Below are 15,620 nucleotides of genomic sequence, written 5' to 3'. Positions count from 1 at the left end.
GAGTAGATACAAATTAGGTTGGACACAGTCCCTGTTCCACATGGGGTTCCCAGTCTGAATCCCCATTTTACAAATGAGGTAACTGAAGCTCAGAGAAGTGAAGTGACTTGCCCAAGGTCACACAGCAGACAAGGCGGGGAGCGGGATTAGAGCCCAGGTTCTTCTGACTCCCAGCCTGTGCTCTATCCACTAGGCTGCAATGTTTCTCATGTTGCTGGTGGGGTTTTGGGGGACTGGGTTTGAGGCTGCGTGGCCTGCCGGAGTGGCTCTACTGCGGGATAGTAATGGTCTGGGCACAGCTGAGAGCTTGTGTTTGAGCCAGCGATGTCTTTTTCTGCTCCCGTTAGTCCAGATGGATGGTTGCCCCCAGTTGGCTAGGCCCACCAAACGGGTTCCATCTCCACTGTTGACTTAGATGAAATGGGGGCCAGCTAGGGGGCGGGACGGTGCCAGGCCGTTTGCGTGGGAGGAGGGGGTGCCTACCGCAGGGCTGTTTGTGTGTGAGGTCACGGTGGCTACTGCCGGACTGTTTGCTTGAGGTCACGGTGCCCACTTGGAGGCTGTTTGTGTGAGGACCTGGTGCCCACTGCCAGGCTGTTTGGGTGAGGAAGTGGTACCCAATGCTGGGCTGTTTGTATGAAACTGTGGTGCCCACTGCCAGGCTGTTTGTGTATAAGGACGCGATGCCCACTGTTGGGGTGTTTATGCCCACCACTACCTCAGCCAACCATCATGTTCTGTTCCCTTTGGTGATTCTGGGAGTGTTCAGTGGACAATAGTCTTTGCGTGGCGCAGTGGAAAGAGCACGGGCTTTGGAGTCAGGGCTCGTGAGTTCGAATCCCAGCTCTGCCACTTGTCAGCTGTGTGACTGTGGGCAAGTCACTTCACTTCTCTGTGCCTCAGTTCCCTCATCTGTAAAATGGGGATTAAGACTGTGAGCCCCACGTGGGACAACCTGATTCCCCTGTGTCTACCCCAGCGCTTAGAACAGTGCTCGGCACATAGTAAGCGCTTAACAAATACCAACATTATTATTTAGAATAACAATCGTGGTCTTTAAACACTTACTATGTGCCAAACACGGTACTTTTTTATGGTATTTAAGCTCTTACTAAGCGCTGGGTAGATACAAGCTAATCAAGTTGGACACAATCCATATCCCACATGGGGCTCATAGACTTAATCCCCATTTTCCAGATGAGATAACTGAGGGATAGAGAAGTTAAGTGACTTGCCCTAGGTCACACAGCAGACAAGTGGAGGAGCTGATATTAGAACCCAGATCCTTCTAACTCCCAGGTCTAGGCTCTTCCCACTAGGGCACCCTGCTTCTCATGCTGATAATCACATGATAATCGGGTCAGACAGTCCCTGTCCCACATAAGGCTCACTGTCCTGAGAAGCTGATGGAGGAGTCTCTGTCCAGCCACTACTGTTCCTACCCCTGGTTCTGTCCCTGCCCCCACCCTTGCTCCTGTCTGTCCCCTGGCTGGGAAGAGGAAAGGAGGAAACTGAGACGAAGCCTGGAGCTGCCAGCCAGAGTGTGTTCAGATGGGAACTGAGGCAGGGCACAGGGGAGAGTGGACATCGAATTTCCATTCGACTATGGCCCCCACATTGCCCTGCGCCCCCCTCCCACCTCCCCCACCTATTTCTGAGCAGGGATGCCAAGGCCCTGCAGCAAGGCAGGGAGCTCTGTGGTTAGACAGAGACCGAAAATCACTGGACCTTGTCCAGTCTCTAGGAGTTTGGCATTGATGCTCTCTTTGATCTGGGGCCACTGGAGCCATGACTAACTCCCTCTCTGGGGCAAGGGTGAGGTGAGGGAGCCTGAGAAATGGGTGGTCAGAACGGAGCAGGCAGCATCCAGACTGGTGCAGCCTAGGAGTCGAAATAAGGCAGGACCCAAAGGAAGTCTGGCTGTGAAGTTGGCCTGGGCTGAAGGCAGAGGTGGTTTTGGTGCTGGGCTGGACTGGGGAGGTGTTCTGAGTCCTGCCTGTTGGATGTTACCGTGGAAGGCTGCCGTGGAAGCTGGCCTGACCTTGGGGGTGCTGGCCCACCTAGGGGGACAGGCAGCAGGGGGAGTGGGCCAAGGAGTGTCAGTGTTGGGTCCTCCCAGGGTTGACCTTCCAGGCCCATCTCTGTGCCCAAGCTGCACTTGGCCCTCAGGGCCCGGATATCCGGTGCGAGGCCTGCCATCCTGGCTCAGCGGGGATCCCTGGCTGGGCCCAGCCACCGTGGCACATTTGGCAGCTGTCTGGTGATAGTGGTCCCCTCCTGCAGCAGCAGCAAACCTCAGAAAGGCTTCAGGGAGGCATCTATCCTGAGGCTTTTATCTCAGTTGAAGTTTCCCAGGAGTCAGGTGCCTGGTTCGGTGTCCTGCAGGTGACTGGTTTCCAGTTTGGTGCTGTTATTGATAAATCCTGGGCCTTGTCCTCTTCCTCTTCCTCCCACTTTCATAGCTCCCAGTGACCCCCACCCATAGGTCCTGATCCCACTTGCCCCACAGTCCCGGGACCTCTGTAGAGACCCCACCAGACTTGGTGTTGCTAGCCAGTAGGCTGAGACACTTGGCTCTGAGCCTCACCCTGGGCAGCAGCTGGGCAGGGCAGTGTCAGGCGGGGCCAAGGGGTCTGCCCACCTCTCCCACCATCTGTCCCCCGTGCCGGCTCTCACTGTCAGCTCCCACTGTCGGCCACTGCTAGGACCTGCTACTTGCTGCCACCACCAGCTCCCGGCACTAGACTTGGACCGGCCCCATCGCAGGGGTTCAGTTTGCTCCCAGAGGTGGAGCCCAGCCCAGCCCAGGGCCCTGCATGCTTGGGGGGATCTAGCAGGGGTTTGGGGGGCCCCCTCCAGGCATGAAATACCACTGGGTCTCCGGCTTGTGAACACCCTCACTGCTAGCTTGCCAGGAATGAAGAGGTGCAGCGAGGCCTAGGGGATAGAGGACAGGCCTGGAATCAGGAAGACCTAGAGAATCCCCCTCCACCACTTGTCTGCTGTATGACCTGGGGTGAATCACTTCACTTCTCAGGGCCTCAGTTACCTCATCTGTAAAATGGGGATTAAAACTGGGAGCCCAATGTGGGATATGGACTATGTCATACCTGAGTAACTTCTATCTAGCCCACTACTTAGTACAGTGACTGTTACATAGTAAACACTTAACAAATACCATTGAAAAAAACCAATCTGACTTGAAAGGGCCTTTTAGAGCGGTAGTCGCGGACTGCAGGTCCGCAGAGATCTGGCGTGCTCCACCAGAGAATCGGCCATTCAGGACTCAGCTGCCGCTGCTGAGCGATGCCCAACTTTGTCATGCTCATGGCCCTTCAGTCCTGGACCACCAGGGCACTTGGAGACACCATGTACTAGTTACCCTCCTGTCTGTATACCTTTCCTCCAGGAATGAAGCCGACGCCCTGGCAGTGGGAGCGTACGAGTGGGCTGGAGGGGCCGAGGTGTGACTGATGGTCCCTTCCACTTTGTGGGCTGTCCCATCACCCCTTGCTATGCTGTTGCATTTGCTACCACAGTACCTGGCACTGCTTTCCTTTTCTTTTTCTTGATGCCACAACCTCCCCAAAGTCTCTTTTCTAAGACCATCGCACCATTTCTGATTGCCTCCAGCCAGGCTGACCTATCTGCTGCTAGTGTCTCCCAGCTTCCTGTGGTTCTGCTGCATCATCTGCATTTCTTCTGTCCTCCTGTTCCTCAGTTGTTCCATTTCATCTCACCATAGAGTAGCTGTTGGGAAATTGCTGTTGTCTCTTCTCCTGTCTCGCCCCAGCCGGTGAAGGCTGCGATGTGAGGAGCATTGCTGCAACACTAGTGGTTTGATTCTGTTCAGGATCATAGCGATTGTGATCCTGCATTGCCTTTTGATGGTGAAAGTTGTGCGCAGATAGATTTGGCTGCACTAGACCAGCTCTCAGTACTCAGCATGGTGCCTAGGCTAGGTCCAGGCTTCACAACCATAAAGAAGGTTGGACACACATAGTACCCTGTCCTACTTTAGTTTTGCCTGAATTTTGGTACTTTTTGGTGACACAATGTCAGACATACAAAGAACACTTTTGAACATCCTTGTCTGTGTGTTTTCCAACAGAAGGCTGCCTAGTTAGCAGAAACCAGGGCTGACTCTTAGGTCTGGACTGCAGCACAAAGCTGTAGCCTGGCTAAGGTTCCCAGGTGCAGGTCAGTTTGCAACCTAAGTGTTTGTCGAGCACATTTCAGCCTACAATGCTTTTCTGATTTTGGGGAGAATAATCTGCAGGGCTTCCTAGGAAGGGCCAATCGCCTGTTTGTCCGAAGCCTCCCTGCCCCCCTCCCTGCCCTCTGCCCCCATCACCTACCTGAAATTGCATCCAACTGTAATTCACAGCTCTTTCTGCCAGCTTGGACCTGAGCCAGGTGTTCTTCCCTGCCCAGCGGTCACCCTGCCAGCGGGTCTGCTCTCACAGCAAAGATCTCTGAGTGCCGGCTGGTGGGACCTGGGGAAGACAAGACAGTTACCCTTTCTAGGCCTCGGGTTGGTGAAAAGGCCTTTTCGTCCCTGGGGTGTGGACTGGAGGCAAAATGCCATGCAAGAAAGGTGTATTGAAGGCCTTTTTATGCCAATCAAACTGAAGGACATTTTCAGTTCCCTGTCTCACTGCTGAATCTTGCCACCGATAGCAGTGGGCTGGCATGTGCACCAGTTAATTTTCTGGGTCTAATGAGCTCGGTATTTTCAGCTTTAATTAAATCTAGTTTCAGACTTATTTTATACAGGAGGAGTGGTTGTCTTGTGATCTTCAAAATGATATGAATAAAATATGCAGGCGACTGAGAAGCACTAATGAGATTTTCTAGGCTGTGAGCTTGTGGTGGACTGGGAATGTGTCTACCAACTCCATTATATTGGATTCTCCCAAGTGCTTAGTACAGTGCTCTGCATGCAGTAAGCACTCAGTAAATATGATTGATTGACTTACTTGTTGGAAGGCAAAGAACTGACTGACTCTACACCCAAGCTGTTGTCCTTTTACCAGCACACACCCTCAGGAATTCCTACCTTTGAAGAGTTTCAAACATGTCTGTCATTTAATTGGACACTGAAATATCCAGGGTTTCCACACAAGGTTCCCCACTTCTCCACTTCCTCTCTTCCCTCCTTCCCCTCCCTCCCACAATGCTCCCTTCTTTCCCTCTCCCCCACTTTTCCCCATTTCCTCTCTCCTTCCCCTCTGTCCTGGGTCCCCACAAGATGCCTGCTTATCTAGCATTTACTGTGTGCAGAGCACTATATTAAGCATTTGGGGAGTACAGTACAATAGAGTTGTTGGATATGATTCCTGCCCTCAGGGAGCTCCCAGTCTAGTGGAGCTTACAATCTGGGCAGATAAGGGGAAGAGCATTCCCTGGACCTGTGGAGTTCAGTTCTGCATGCTCGTTTGGAACCACCAAACCTCTCAGCCAAGGGATGGAGCAAGGAGGGTTTCTCTGAGGCTGAAGCTCATTGGCATGCTTCTCTGGGGTTAGAGCTCATTGGCAGAAGCCTCTGGAGCCACCAACCGTGGTCTGGCCCATTGAACTGGGGGAGGGGCACTATGGCTCGCAGTTCCGAGAGGCCAGGCAGTATCTGGGCCCCACACTGCTGTTCTTCTCTGCCACTGAGGTGGGCTCCGAGCAGGCGGTCCACCTGGGACATGCCCTGGGTTGGCTCTGCCAAGCCTTTCCGTTTTGGTCTCTATCCCCTTCCTTGCACTTTGGGCAAGAAGTGTCCTTGCCAGAACTCTTGTTCTGCACCTCAGTTTTGAGTCCCTCTCCTCTTGCAGTCAGTCCCTTGCTCGCCAGGCTGCAGAGTTTTGGCTAATTTTCTTATTTCCTTGCTGGCCTAGTGGATGGTTTAGATGGTGTTTCTGACCGTGGCCTGAGTGGGTGGCAGGAAATGAAAATGGAGTTTTGGGCCTTAGGGAGGACATAAAGCCTCCTGCCCCTTGCCTGGGGCCAAGTAGTACTGTGTCCCCACCGCAGGCATCTTCTTCAACTCCCACTTTCCTCAGGCACCAGTGGCCTGTGGACTGTAAGCTCCCAATAGCAGGGATCGTGTCTACCAACTCTGTTATATTGTACTCTCCCACGTGCTTAGTGCAGTGCTGTGCACAGAGTGCTCAATAAATACGATTGAATGAATGAGTACAATTGATTGAATGACTGGTGATAGCCTCCCCGACAGTCCCGAACACAGCCTCCTCCACAGTCTTGGCTGTGGCCATGGCCGCTGCAGAGCCTCAGCTGGCCCCGACTACAGACCTGAGCCTGGCCACAGTAGCTGGGTTGGAGGGAGCTGGACAATGGTGTCAGGTGCCTATGTTGGGGCTATTCAGTCCCCAACTCCAGCCTAGAATTCAGTGTCTGTCCCCCAGGAGTCAATTGCTATCCCAAATGCCAGGCTTCCTGCTGGACCTGTGTTGCTGGTTCAGTCCCTGCCCATGATAAGGGTCTATCCTATTGGGCCCTGGCACCTCTGACCTGGTGAATGTCCTTCCCAGACCCAGGGTTTGGTTTCCTCAAGCTCCTCTCTGGCTGCACCTCTCTCTCCTCTCAGGCCTTCTGTGGGCAGACACTTGGTCTCGCCCATGCCCTGTCAGCCGCTGCTCTCCATACACTGATGGTGGTAGGCACATCACCCCTCCGCGGGGAACCTCCAGCCTGAGGGAGAAATGGGGCCCGGGTTGGGTACCATCTCACCGGCACCCGGAGGTCCATTTGAATTAATAATAATAATAATTAGGGAATTTGTTAAGCACTTACTATGTGCTGAGCACTGTTCTAAGCACTGAGGTAGATACAGGGTAATCAGATTGTCCCATGTGAGGCTCACATTTTTAAATCCCCATTTTTACAGATGAGGTAACTGAGGCACAGAGAAGTTAAGTGACTTGCCCAAGGTCACACAGCAGACAAGTGGCGGAGCTGGGATTAGAACCCCACCCTCTGACACCCAAGCCCGGGCTCTTTCCACTAAGCCATGCTGCTTTCACAGCTTTCACTGCACATGCTCAACTGCTGGTTGGGGAGTCCTAGAAAGCCTTGGCCTCCCTTCGTGGCCCTTGGCCCGCGGCCCCTGCAACTCCCCTTCCCCCCTCTCCAGTCCAGCTGATCTCTGGGGCTGTCCGGTGGTGCTGCTGTGATGGGTTTCTGCCAGAGCCAAAGTGATGTAGAAGGTCTAGTCTCATGGGGATAGTCCAGTTTCACCCGGTTTGACCCCTGGCTGCTATGGACATGGCACCATCTGGGATTTTTATTTTATTTTTCCTTTCATTGCCCCGTCTCCTGCCACCAAGTCTGCAGCTCAGAAGCGGCTCCCGGGCTCTCAGCCTCCTGGGCAGGGCAGGCATGAAGGCTCGTGGGTGAAGAGAAGGTCAGGGGTTGAGGGGAGGGGACCCTGGCGATACTCCAGGTTCTGGCAAACTTCCAGACATGTCGTGCAATGTCATCATGTTATGCTGTGCCTGGTGTAGCATGCATGATGTCACCTGTGTCTGGGAGCCCGGTACCCAGGAGGGTCAAATCCAGAGAGATTCTTGGGCACCGCTGCTGCCAAGCTGCACTGACAGAGGTCTAGCAAGTTCTGCCAGCTAGGTGGGACCTTACGGACCTGATCCTTGGTGGCAGAAGCCCAGCCTATTGGACTTTGAGGGGAGGCTTGCTGGGCATAGTGCTGGAGGGAGAGGCAGCGGAGAATCTCACCCTGCAGGGGATGGACAACAGGAGACAGAACCTTAGCCATTTATGAGGTGGGAGGATCTGCAGGGTGGCATCGGGCACCTGTGAGCCCCCCGGCCCCACTGACGGGGAGCAGGGAGCATAGTTGTGTGATGGGAGGCGGATGGTCAGGACACAGAGCCGGCCACCAGAGGTTGGGATCCTGGAGATGGGGGTCGTGGCCACTGTGCAAGCTGGAACCAGATGAGGAATGGGCTGTTCTTAGTGCTGTGTGGGTCGGAGAATTGGGAAAATTGGTAACAATTGCATTAAGGAGCTCTAGTGCCAGGCAGTGACTTGGGGCACTTTGGGCACAGCTTTAGGTCACAACCTGCAACGTGACATCTTGCCCCAGATGTGTGACTGGGAAGGTTGTGTGTGCAGAATTGCACGCACAGTGCTCTTTCTTAAGGGCCAGAGCCAAGACAGCAGCCTGAATTCATTGGTCGGCGCCCTGGTCAGCAGCTGCCATGAGGCAAATTATATCCTACCTCCTGGATTTGGGAAAACATCTGCCATTGTTTATGTTTGTCTTCTGCTTCTGGCAGAGTGAACTTCAGTACAGGCCTCCCCAGTGCTGGCAACCCTGGGCAGGGTAGAGGGTGAGAATGAGTGTTTGGCTCAGAAGAAATTCAGGTGATTTTGTGTTCCCAGTTTATGGCCTGTTCACTGTCCCTTTCCTGAGCTCTGAGTCTAGCTGTCAGGAGCCATGTTAGCACAGGACTGGTCTCCTGGTGGGAACCATGAATGGATGAGTCAAGGCTGATCTAATTGGCAGGAGCCCTGGGGGTGGGGGCTGGTGGGAGTCATGGAGGGTGGAGACTGGTGGTTGTCATGGGAGGGGCTGGTGGCAGCCATAGTTTGGGGTGCTGCTGGCAAGAGCTGTGCTGGAGGTTGGGCTGACAGGAGCCACTGTGGGTGTGGGGGTCTGGTGGGGGCCATGGTGGAGGGGATGGCTGGCGGGAACTGTGTGTTGGTGTAGGCAGAAGCAGGTCCAGTCAATCCTGGAGCAGAAGCCTCAGTGGCTTTAGCCTCACATCCCTAGGTCCCCAGGCTGGGCAGAACGTCCCAGTGGCTGGCATGGGTGGTCTTGGGCTGGGTGACTCTTGCTGTGCCTAACGCGGAGCCAAGAAGCCATCAGTCTGGGTAGGAGTGTGGCAAGGGCAAAGCTAAGGGGCGTCCAGGCGTCCCCTTTCCCCTCCCCAACCTCAGGTGCTTTAATGAAACTTTCCTTGGGGCCCCAGCAGGCCCCCAGCTGCCCCCTGTGTGCCCCCTTGGAGAGTCAATGCTTCATTTAGCCAAGTGTCTGTGTGTCCCATGTGAGTGCCCAAACTCTGCACCCTGTCCAGCTGACCTGCCAGTAGAGTCTTTAGAGAGAATCTCTTGTTGACAACCACTAAGATGAGGTGTGGGATGAATGCCGAAAGGATGAAACCCTCTTGGGGATCCCAGGAAGCTGGCTGAACGCCCCCCGCCCCAGTTGAATTCAGCCCAAACCACTCTGGTCACTTCCTTCTGGCTGAGGCAGTGGGAGAATATCAAGTCCTCCTCCCAGAGCTCAGCTCAATCAATCAATCAGATTTATTAGTGCCTTTCTGATCTTGTTTCCCAGCTTGAGGCCAGTCACCCCTCAGGTTTCCCCTCCAACCTGACCATGGGAGGCCCAAGGTGGGCAGCAAGGGTGCTGTCGGGGCAGGCATGAGAAGGTGGGCAGGTTGGCAGGCAGGCAGGTGAGCCCAGGAATTGGAGGAGGACACCAGTGTCACTGACCAGAGTGCCTCTAGACCGGCAGTAGAGACAGGGGTTGTGGCTGCTGGTGTCTGGGTCCCTGGGGTCCCCTTCCTTACCTTGCTGCTATATGGGAGCTGGGGCATACCTGGGGCAGGCTGGCTTTGGGATATGAGCTCCTGGGGAAGGCTGGAATTGGGACTCTGAAGCCTGTGAGGTGGCACTGTCCTCCTGCATGAACTGACGGAAACCTGCCACACCCCAGCCCCCCAAATGAATGTTCCCTCTCTATGTGTGCTTCTGAACATCATCTTCTCTCTCCCCAGCGGTCTCTGTGATGAGGTTCAGCGCCTCTGCTTTTGGGTTTGCTGTAAGTAGGTCCAAAATTTCCCCTTCCCAACCTTGGCCCCAGGTCCTGTGGAGCTTGCTTGAAAATGTAGTCAGTCTAGAAGGACAGGGTAATGACCCTGCTGAAAGTTTGAATGTTCAGGACCTGGGCAGCGGGTGGGCTGGGGGGAGAATGTGCAGTTATGTTTGTGGAAAGTAGGGGAGGGGACACTTGGTAGGTGTGGGGGTTGGGGGAAGGATGGGGAAATCTTGGGTAGGGAGGTTCGTGGGTGGGTGTTTAGGGAGGCTGCATGTGGAGTTCCGGTGGGGGTGAGGCAGAAAGGGTGTATGAATGCCTGGAGTGTCATTGGCCCATTGGCAAATGTCTCCCGTGGTGCTGGGAGGGCTAAGCAGGTTTGGTTATGGTCCCTGAAGGGGGACAGAGGGAGCCTGCCCCATTACAGTTGGTGACTAGAGCCTGGGAGGCAGGTCACAGCCCACCTTCTCAGCCCTCTACCCTCAACAAGGTTTGATCAGGGATCAGAAGATGCGGGCTGGGGTGGGCACTGGGCTGGTGATTTCAGCCTGAAACTCTGCCTTCACCAGGGGCCTGCCCCATGTGCATTGGGGATGATTGAGCGATGAGCAGATGTGAATGGGCCACTCACTGGGGATCTCCTGGGGGTCCGGCCTACGGCTCCCCAAAGGTCGGTGATGAGGAAGCTGCTGGGACCGCTGATTCTGTATCTCTTTTTCCAGTTTGATGCCATCCTGGACGTCCTGTCATCGGCGATTGTCCTGTGGCGCTACAGCAACGCTGCAGCTGTGCACTCAGCACACAGAGAATACATGTGAGTCCATGCCGCAGGGCAGCACCTGCACAAGGGAATATATGCGTGTCCATGGTGCAGGGCATGTAAGGGTTCCTCTCCATCTGGGGCCAGAGTGGGCACCCAAGAGGGCTGAGGTGGAAGTTGGAGCTAGAGCAGCATGATGGTCACTATAGCTGCTTGCAGTCTGTTGCTGGTCTTCACGGCCAAAGGACAGGGTTTACACAGCTACTGGAAAACGTGGGCCATCGGGAATGAGGAGATCGTTGTCTCTCCGTGGCCTGCTGTGCCTGGTATCCAGATCAGGGCCAGAGTACAGCTCTTCAGGGTGCCAGCCTGCGCCTCTTATGGCTATCTGCCTCAATGCCACAAGGCTTTTACCTTTGGACAGTCCAGGCAGCTTGGCTAGGATGGGCTATGATAGGGTGGGTAGTTGGTGGGGCAGCGTTGACACACTCATATCGGATTGCCCAGCTTGGGGTCCATGCACTTTGGTGGTCCCAGGACTAACACCATCAGGCTGCAGGACCCGGGTGGGGACAGAGTCTGAGGGAGGAGGGATATGGAAAGCCCATCTGCGCCATCCCCCCCACTGCCACCATCTCCTGGTCAACGGCACGGGCATTTTCCGGGATGCAGAGGTTGAAGTGAGTCTCATCGGCCCCCACCTCCCAGGAAGGGCTGGGCTAAGGCTGAGAACTGTAGTTTCCCACTCCTTTTCCTCCTCCTCCTCCTCCTTTTTTTCCTCCTCCTCCTCCCCTGCTCCCTCCTGGGTTGGCCTTGCAATGCTCCTGCTGAGTTGGAAGAGTTTTGGCTGCCTCCCACCACACCCGTTGTCAGGGAAAAGTGGAGTTTATGCTTGTAGGGGTCTAGCCTGGCCCTGGTCAGCCCGGCCCTCTCTAGGCAGGTGACTAATTCAACTGTTGTGAGGCCGGAAGCGGGGACCTGAGTCGATGTTGCCCCGGAGCAGGCGGGCTGGCAGGAATCGCTGTCTTTGCCCAGGAAATGCTGTTTGGACCGGGGCCCAGCAGGTCTGTGTGAAGCAGTGCCCCAGATGGATAGCTCATGCCTCAGTGACCCTGCCTTTAGCAGAGAGAATTGAGGGGCAGGCAGAGCTTCCCCTCCTCACCTCCCAGGGCTCTTCCCCACCAGCCGGGCAGAGGGGTCGGAGTGGCTGCCCACAGAGCCAAGGATGGCCCAGCTGGGAGTCCGGATAGTGGGTCCCCAAGTCTGATGGGGGCGGGGGCCAGGCGGGGCTCTGTGGGTCTGGGGGTGAGACAAGAGGAAGAAGCAGCACAGCCCACTGTAAAGAGCTTGGGCCTGGGAGTCAGAGGGACCTGAGCTCTAATCCTGGTTCTGCCAATTACTTGCTGTAACCTTCGGCAAATCACTTCTCAGTGCCTCAGTTTCCTCAGCTGTAAAATGGGGATACCTGTTCTCCCTCCTACTTAGACTGTGAGCACCATGCGGGACAGGGACTGTGCCTGACCCAATTAACTTGAACCTATTCCAGTATTTAATAATAATGTTGGTATTTGTTAAGCGCTTACTATGTGCCGACCACTGTTCTAAGCGCTGGGGTAGATACAGGGTAGTCAGGTTGTCCCACATGAGGCTCACAATCTTAATGCCCATTTTACAGAGGTAACTGAGGCACAGAGAAGTGAAGTGACTTGCCCACAGTCACACAGCTGACAAGTGGCGGAGCCGGGATTCAAACTCATGACCTCTGACTCCCAAGCCCGGGCTCCTTCCACTGAGCCACACTGCTTCCCATTTAGAATAGTGTATTTAGAATAGTATTTGACACATAATAAGTGTTAAGCAAATACCATAAAAAAAAAGAGGCATCATGGTGCTGGAAGGGATTAGGGGAAGGGGAGTCCCAGGCTCCAGTTCTGTTCTGGTCTAATGTGGTCAGTTTGGGGGTGGGTTCCCAAGAGAGGCTGGGGGTGGGGAGTGGGTCAGAGAAGGCCTATGGAGGGTGGGTCAGTGAGGTCAAAGCAAACTTTTGTCTTGCAAGGCTGGAGCAGGGCAATTGGGGGTGGTGCCCCTAAGCCCCTCATGGGGGGCCCCCTCCTGTCCTGGTAGGCAGGCCCCTGGTCAATTGCTGCCAACAGGGCAGCTGGAGAGGGCCGTTCACACTCGAGTCTCTGCTGCCCTAACCCTCTTCCCCAACTCCAGGGATGGGCAGGACCAACACCTGCCTTTTGGCCCACATTGTCAGGATTAGGGTTCATATTTAGATGTAGAGGTTCTCAACCTCTACTTCCCCCTCTCTCTCCCAGAAATACCAAGAAGCCTGGTCGCTACTGGCAAGAGCTCTCTAGCTAGGCCTGCAAAGCCCTGGCATGGGCCAGCAACCTGTCAGACTGGGCAGAAAGCAGCCAGGAGGAAAGTTGCCCCTAGAACCTGCATTATCCTGGGCTCCCAGGACAGCCACTGGGGTAGAATTGTCTGCAGTCCAGCCTCAGGCTGCCTCTCACAGCCACCCCTCCCTGGCTCAGTATTGCGTTGCTGCAGTAGATGCAGCCCTTGCAGAATCCCATCATTCTCCCACAGGACAGTATTATAATAGCTAGACTCTGTGCAGCATCCTGTCAAGTATTGTGCCTTTTCAGTAGTTACCCTCCATGCAGTATTCCACCACACTCTCATGGAACAGTAAGGCACCATGGCCATAGCTCAGCCCCTGCAGGATCCTGTTACTTTCCCAAGGGACAGCGTGCATGCCCAGGAGGTGTCTGAAACTTTAGTTATTCTGGCAGCCAACTGATCACAGTGGCCACGTGTAATGACCACCAGCTCTCCCCGGGGCCGTTGACTGCATCCGCAGGAGAAGCAGCTGGTGAACTGGCATCCTGCAGGCGGGGACCCACTGACTTTCCGTGTGCTGAGGAATGGGCTGGTGGCCCTGGGCCAGTTCTCTCCTTGCTTCTACCTAAAGCTGCCTGGTTCTCTCTAGCCCTCCCAGCTGCTCTGCCACCGGTCTCCCACAGCTCCCTGCTGCTGCTGTCATGGCTCTTCCAGCCCTTCACTCTCCCCTCTCCCCCCAGCCCTCCAGGCCCCCTCCCTCCCTTTTGCCCAGTTTCTGGTCAGGCAGCGTAGAACTGCCTGGTGTCAGTCAGGAGGCTGAAACTGGGGTTCTGGTCCTGTCCTGGATCAGCTGCCGAGGTGGTTGACCCTGGGCCACTGCAGGTGTCCCGAATCCAGTTTCACCCCATCAGATGAGCTGTCTGCAGGCTGCAGGTTGAGTGCTAGGCCAAGCACTTGGTTTGGGAAATGGGTGTAACAAGAACCTGAAGCGGGATCAACTCCAGGGTAGAAGAGCCGCAGCCCCACCCGCCTATCCATGGCTCCACGCTGTGCTCGTGGCCCCAGCTGGGTGCTGGCTGGTGATAGCTTGGGACTCCTCACTGATGTCTAGGAGAAAAATGAAAATGGAAAAGTTTTCCCAGCAAGTCCAGTCCAGGCAGAGCTCTGCCATACTTTTGCTTGCATCTGCAGGTTTTGGGACTACTGGAAGGGACTCCTGGAAACCCCAATGTGACCTCTGCCCTGAAGTTAGCACCCTCCTGACCAATGATTTCTAGTTCCAGCGAGCGGGGGATTTGGGACCCTTTGCAGAGGCACCAGAGATGGGAGTCTCAAGAGGGTGCCAGCGGTGGCAGTGGGAAGAGGAGGAGGAAGAAGACGGTGGCGGGGATGGGGACAGAGGAGGCAGGGCTCTTTCTGCAGTGAAAACATCTGGGAATAAGTATTAATATTATAAATCTTTACACTCTTGAGGAGGGCTTACTTCTTTCTCATCTTGGGTGGTTTGGTAAAAATGTAATTTTAATTCTTTCAAAAAATTCACTCCATGTCTACTCATGTGTTCCTTTGGAAGATGGCTGAACAGAGTGCAGTGGCAGTAAGGTATTGGGTTCCAGCCAAACTTCAGGTCATCAGAATTGTAGTGTTGTCCCACCTTTTTATAGCTCTGAGGCCTGGACCCCACACAGCTCCCACATTTGGCTCTTTGGGCAGTTCCTCCAGTGTCTCATGTGGACCAGACTCAATGACAGATAGTGGGACAGGATCACAGCATCAAAATCCTGGAACCCCTCCTAGGTTCACTGCAACACCACAGTGCTGGATGGGCATGGGAGGAGGCTAGACAACGGCACCAGGTAACCAAGCAGTTGTTATATGGAGAGCTGAAATTGGGAAAGCTAAAGCAAGGAGAGCAGAGGAAACATTACAAGAATTCGGGAATGCAAAGCCTGAGACTCCACTGCATTGCTGCCTCCCAGCTGGGAACTGGAGGAAGTCATTAGCTGAGAAGAGGCCAGCACAGAGCGCAGCTAGCAAGGAGGGAGCGCCTCTTTTCCAGAGGTAGCTTTGTAAGGATCCAGAGATGGGAGGCACAGTGAACACTGTGAGGGGCTGCAAACAGAACAGCACAGTCAGGGACAGTCCACGTGTCTGCGGGCACATGTTTTCGCACAGTGTGCCTGCTATGTGGATGGTCTTTCTAGCCACCCTCACAATGCTCTGAAGAAGCTGAGTTGGATTGTTTCTAAGGCTTGTGCGCCACAACTTTCCTCCAGGATAAAACTGGAGTCAAGTCTGATGGGCCCACTAGGGCCCCGTGGAGCCAACCCATTGTTGGTGCTGGACCCAGGCCAGGTTCTGGTAGAGTGAGCAGCTCGAGGGAGGGGACTGGGCTGACTGGTGCACAGGGGGACAATGACCCAACAGTGCACGGGGCCAAGGGACTGGGAATAAGCTTGCCCAACCGCTCAAGCTGCCCACCAGAAAAGTGAAAGTTGGATAAATTCTCTCTGCGGAGGGCACACTCCTGAACTGGTGGTAGGAGGGGCATTTCTTGAGTGCCCCCTTTGGCATGGTGCACTGTTCTAGGCACTCAGGTGTTCAGCTGTTTTTTCTTGAGCTGTGTGTATCTATCAATCAATGGTATTTACTGAGTACTTATCG

At 54.6% G+C, this 15,620-nt stretch overlaps 1 protein-coding gene across 1 annotated transcript in view; it reads left to right on the top strand.

Moving 5' to 3' along the window:
• Positions 1-15,620, top strand: part of TMEM163 (transmembrane protein 163) — a 47,505-nt gene that overhangs the window by 24,043 nt on the left and 7,842 nt on the right. Inside the window, exons 4-5 of the mRNA XM_039913131.1 lie at positions 9,810-9,853; positions 10,570-10,661. Of these exons, the coding sequence (XP_039769065.1) occupies positions 9,810-9,853; positions 10,570-10,661 (136 nt within the window). The remainder of the gene's footprint in view (positions 1-9,809; positions 9,854-10,569; positions 10,662-15,620) is intronic.

The sequence above is a fragment of the Ornithorhynchus anatinus genome, chromosome 9 (genome assembly GCF_004115215.2).
Source record: "Ornithorhynchus anatinus isolate Pmale09 chromosome 9, mOrnAna1.pri.v4, whole genome shotgun sequence".
Lineage (NCBI taxonomy): Eukaryota > Metazoa > Chordata > Mammalia > Monotremata > Ornithorhynchidae > Ornithorhynchus > Ornithorhynchus anatinus.
The sequence above is the reverse complement of the archived record's forward strand: the minus strand, read 5'-3'. Positions and strand labels throughout refer to the sequence as shown.